We start from the raw sequence: 5,304 nt of genomic DNA on the forward strand, positions 1-5,304 counted from the left end.
GGGTGGGTGTGGGGGGGGGGGGACGTAAAAACGAAACACATGCTTCCAGAGATGCACACAAGTACACCAGAGTGAAGAGTGCAGGCATGCACAAGCTCATGTCGCAACGAAGATGCAGAGAAATGCGCCACATCGCACGTTTTCTCCCGCCAGCCTACAGGCCACAGCCACGAAGCTCCTCCTGTAGCAGGCGACAACAACGTGCGAAGCGCCTCCCACTGCCGCAGCAGCACTGCGCCGCATCCAACGGAGAGCGCAGAATGGCTTCAAGAAACGCCTCATCCCGAATGGCGCGAAGCGCCTGCGGCGTCCCAATTGCCTTCAAGGCCGCGAAGATTGCCCGCTGCTTCTCTACGGCGGAAGCCCCTTTGCGGACAGCCGGTCCGTTAGCGTTCACAGCAGCAACGAAAGCGGGGTCGGCAACGACGGCAGCAGCTTTTCCCTGTCCAGCGGCCGTCGCCTTGTTGAGCGGCGTTGGGGCATCGCCAACGCTCGCGCCCGTCGCCCGCAACGTCTGTTCTCGTGGCGTGTCGCTCAGCAGCGCATATATGCCCAGCATCAGGGTCACGGCCACATACATCTTCACGGAATCCTGATGCAGCTTTCCAACCAGCACGGCGCCCACCCACCACACAATGGTCCACACACCTCGGTGGACCCACCGTCTCCACCTCCGTGACCCCATCCGCGCCCTACGCACGGTGACAACGGCCTCCGGCATCACCGACGAGCAAGACTTACGCCTCACCCACACTCGCACACCCTACGGCGACAAAGATGGAACGGCGATAAGCACGTTGTAACTCCAGCAGCAAGGAAAGCCAAGTAAAAGAGTTTAGCCGAGAGGCAGGCGAATCAAGTATGGCGCCCCAAAGAAATAAGCACGATGTGGAACAGGTTGGACACGGCGCCGCACGCTTATTAAAGCCCACGCACGAGGAGGCACCCCAAAAGCAAAAACAAAACAAAAGTTATGCAAGTAGTAACCCCATCCAAATAGTGTCAAGCTTCTAAAAGCCACTTCATTTCCGTCATGCGGGTTTGCGCTCCTTTTTCCCGTTTGTCTGCTTTAGTCCGTAGGTCGGCGTCACCCGCGCTGGGGCTATGCGTTCCGCAGGTCCCGTGTCCGGCTGGAGATGGAAACTTGGAGTGAGGGCGGGCGACTCTTGTCGAACCCCGCAGAGTATGACTTCGTCCCGCACGTTTATGTATATGCATGCTTACTAGGCAGCCCCTCCAACGGCGGCGCGGCTTCACGTCATTCCCCTTTGCAAAACTCAAAGGGAAACAAACACGGCGATCGCGGACTAGTTAGCTGAGCACGAAGGACGCCGTCCCGCCTTGGCGGTCCACGGCAGCTTACCCGCGGTTTCAACGGCGCGTCATATACGGCCTTCTTAATTCACTCGTCACTAACGAGGAAGCCCGCGTAAAACAGAACCTACCAAGTAGAGCGAGAGAGAGAGAGAAAGAAAGAAAAGACAAAAGAAAAAAAAGAGAGCGAGCAATATTATCCCATCCAATTACACCACATGTATTCCCCGCCAATAATATGCTGATCATTCCGTCTATCCACCAAGGCTTTTTTGTTTTGTTTGTATCCTCCTTCTCAGATGCAAAGGTGTTTTTTTTTTTCGGTTTCGTGCCGCTGCTTCTCCCCACTCCCGCCCACAATTGGGGAAGTGTTCTCCACCAAAGTCGTACCGCGCACGCGTATTGACCCCAAGTGCCTCCTCCTTGACCCGTTTCCATGTCGCCCTTGTCGTAGCGCGCCGCCGCCTACGACTCCACCACCGCCCGCTCACTCGCATGTTGGCTGGCATGCAGCCTATTCCCACGATATATGGCCAGGGCCACTAAAAGGCATATCGCACCCAACATCAGCAAATACACCAACAACAACCCAAAGCGAGAGGAATCCGCGTGGGGAGTTGGGGGCGGCGAGGCTCTCTCCACGCAAAAGTATGCCGTGCGGTTTGCTTCACCAATACAAACGCACTGGTCACGAAAACACCAGCCACTCGTACAGTTCTCACAGGAATGCATGGCAGTAGCTAGTGGGGATAAGGCGAGGGTGAGCGGTTCTGCATGCAGCGAAGTACCATCAATGGAGACCACAACGAAAACCGGGGACTCCTCCGCGCCGCCGACAAGCGTCAAGAGACGATCCGACACCGTAAAGGCGCCCATGCGTGTCCCCAATGAGGTAAAGAATGGAACGTCTGCCACCGACCCTTCGAGCACGCGTTCACCCATCGCTGGAGGAGATTCATTGGTGTCGTTCCTGCGCGACCTATACGCGCGCAATTCCACGTGACGCTCGCCAGCAAAGCTTCCATTCACGGCAAGGACAACATTGCTCCTTCCCTCATACGTTGAGGTTACACCCCATTTGTAGGTTACCTTTTTGGGCACCTCACCACGGGGAAGGTAAAAGACACACACCGCGGAAGCCTCGCTGCGTTGGTCTGTCGCCACTGCCAGCGTTGCAGATGTGACAGATGCGGTTAAACGGGCAACGTGTACGACTGCACCAGCTGCCACACGATGCCACAGGCCCGCGTCGATAGAAACAAAGAGATATGAATAACTGCCTTTTGAGTCCAGATCCGCCGTCGCACTTATCGGCCCTGTGGAGGGGCCGCCACATGGCACGGGGTTCGGCACCGGCAGACGACTTGTATTGACAAGAAGAAGCCCATTGGAGGGCACCGTGTAAAAGGCATCGTTGAACGACGCACAGAGTTTGTAGCTCCCTGGAGTGTCAACGACAAACAACAGCTGCAGCGAAGAAGAATTCAGAGCTTCTCTCGCGAGGTGGCGTACCCCGAGATCGTTGCACGGAAACTCTTGACGCACAAGACGGTATCTGCCGGAGCCAAGCCCCCAACCCTCCACCACAACCGTTACCCCTGCACCCGTAGTGGCGCTCGACGACGACGTCTGCGCGGTCCACCAGCGCGCCAGCTGTATTGTCCCACTGGTTTCGTTTCGAAGGTCCGCCAAGCCCAACCTCCCACGCAGGCAGTCACCGGTGCGAGTGTAGTACTCCATGCGCAGTAAAGTCGGTAGACGCCGCAGCTGAAGCATCACAAACGGCCCTATCGTCTCAGCAAAAACAAGTTCTTGCGTGCCAAAGGAGAGGCAACTGGCAAGTTGCCGCAGCAAACCACTGACCCAACCAGAATAATCCTCGCGGGGAGGGCGGACCAAAAACCACGGCGTGGCAGAGGAACCCAGCGGCAGCACTTCGTACCGGCAAATAAGAGGTGGACTGTCCGCCTCCAACGGAAGAGAGGAGCGGGTGAACAGTGTCACCGTGACGTTTGTCGCCTCAGCCTGGGTTGTCCTGAGGAGATAGGAATGACCGCCTAGCAGTTTCTGGAGTGTGGCACCTGTGGAAGCCGCATGCAGCCGCAGCCGCAACGGATCCCGCGCGTCCCCCACGTCAGGTGGAGGCACTATTGCCGGCACAAGCAGAAGCGGCGTCATGGGGAAGGTCCGGCCACAAGCCGGTAACAAAAGCGGCCTCGGTAGGGGCGTGGACTGAAGTTCGTACACAACGTGTTGGGCCCTTGCATGATGCAGATCGTCTACGTAGGTGCAGTTGACAGGAAACCGGCCAGGGACGTCAAGCCGGAGAGTATAGCCAAACTCCTTCTTGTTTTCCTCCTCCAACGTCAGTGCCCGCCCCATGGGATCCTTGCATGTCACACGAATAGGTTGGGTGTAGACAGCATCCGGCGCTGGCAAAAGCAGAGGAGGAGTCGCCTCAACAACCTCATACGTTCGCCAAACAAGATTTACTACACCACCCAAGGAGGTCGACCTTACTTCCACCAAGTTGGTACCAACAGTATCTATACTAAAAGCAAATTTAGTCAGTTGCCGCCAAACAGAATGGTTTACTGAAACGGCATAGGTTGCCTGAGGACCTGCTTGGTACACAAGACAGGAGACGCCGCCAATGTATTTCCCTGAAACCGGGTACATCTCCACAGGAACGCCGGTAGCCGCAAAGACGTAGCTCGCACGCACAATATGCTCCCCATTGATGACAGCTGTCACGTTTGTGGTCTCATTCAACCAAAACGGACCCTCGTACGGAGACCCGCGAAGAGCCTCATTTTTAAAAATGAGGACGGTATCATTCACGTTTAACCCCTTGAGAAGCACCAACACAGGGCCACGGACCACTTCCGATGGCAACGGACTAAAGTATACACTTCTTGGAGCTGAGGGTGGCGGTAATGTGTAAAATGCTTCACGCCGCAAGGTGTTGTTTGCTCCAAAGAAGGAAACAGCCTTCACCGTGGTGTTCCTAGTCACGACTATGGGCCGTGCATACAGGATAGCCGATGCAGTTGCAGGCACGGAACCGTCCAATGTGTAGTAAATTTGACAAGGACGTGGGTAGCACACGATCTTCACAGTTTGACCAATTTGCAGGTGCGTGCCGGACGGAGGCTTAAACTGTAAAATCGTCGCTGGTGGCGTCCAGCCACAAGGCGGTCCCACGGCACAAAATTGATATCGTATGGAAGGGTTCATCGTGAAGCATCCGGGATGTTCGAGTCCATTGGGATTTCGGCAAAAGTTGTGGTCGCCCACGCCCGTCAAGACGTTTGGGACGGGTGTGTCGTGCCGGTGCGGAGCCTGCTCACTCCACTTCTGGCATGGAATCCCCGTCTCCGTCACGTTCAGGTGCCCCCGATAGTCCTCCCCGTTTGGCACATAATACCCCTCGACAGCGTCACACGCGGTCCCTCCATGCACGCCACCGGTCAACCAAACGAGGACTAGGCCAGCGAAGACAACTTGACGGAGGCCGCAGAGCACTTGGCAACTCACCGCTCCCCGTCCTCCTGCGCGTGGACACATATTTATTTATTTTGGCCCCCTGCTGCCGGAAAGTTTACAGTTGCTGCCTACCGCGCCGCGGCCGCCCACCGCTCGTCGTAGGGGAAGCCTCAGCGCCGCCGCCGGCCCTGGTCAGGCACCCTCCTCGCCCCTCGCCCACGAAAGGAAGAAGGAGCCGAACGAAGTCCGCAGCCCCAACCGCAGTACCACACTCCTCCTCCTCCTCCTCCTCCTTTGCCCTCTACTCTACACGCACTTGCTCTGCGAAGGAACGGCCCGCCCAAGTCAAGGACAAAACCGGGCGAATGAGAACACAAAGGAGTAGCGGAGGAAATGACGGACACACAACGAAAGAGAAAAAAACAACAAACAAAAAAAAAAAAACAAAAACCCGACTACCACTAAGGAAACGAAACTAACAAATAAAGAACAAAAAAAAAATAA

At 56.2% G+C, this 5,304-nt stretch overlaps 2 protein-coding genes across 2 annotated transcripts, besides 3 other annotated features; both read right to left on the minus strand.

Moving 5' to 3' along the window:
* Positions 1 to 154: 154 nt before the first annotated feature.
* Tco025E_08974 (uncharacterized protein) lies at positions 155 to 721 on the minus strand (the record flags this gene model as incomplete). Its single annotated transcript, XM_029375805.1, has 1 exon — positions 155 to 721. The coding sequence occupies one exon, from the start codon at positions 719 to 721 to the stop codon at positions 155 to 157; it is 567 nt and encodes a 188-aa protein (XP_029224072.1).
* A 729-nt stretch (positions 722 to 1,450) lies between these two features.
* Positions 1,451 to 1,505: a sequence feature (GA-rich).
* Positions 1,506 to 1,779: 274 nt separating this feature from the next.
* Tco025E_08975 (putative hepatocyte growth factor-like) lies at positions 1,780 to 4,881 on the minus strand (the record flags this gene model as incomplete). Its single annotated transcript, XM_029375806.1, has 1 exon — positions 1,780 to 4,881. One exon carries the CDS (start codon positions 4,879 to 4,881, stop codon positions 1,780 to 1,782), a length of 3,102 nt encoding a protein of 1,033 aa, XP_029224073.1.
* Positions 4,882 to 5,071: 190 nt separating this feature from the next.
* Positions 5,072 to 5,094: a microsatellite.
* A 116-nt stretch (positions 5,095 to 5,210) lies between these two features.
* Positions 5,211 to 5,304: a sequence feature (A-rich).

This window comes from Trypanosoma conorhini (genome assembly GCF_003719485.1).
Source record: "Trypanosoma conorhini strain 025E chromosome Unknown Tco_14.4_contig_00933, whole genome shotgun sequence".
Lineage (NCBI taxonomy): Eukaryota > Euglenozoa > Kinetoplastea > Trypanosomatida > Trypanosomatidae > Trypanosoma > Trypanosoma conorhini.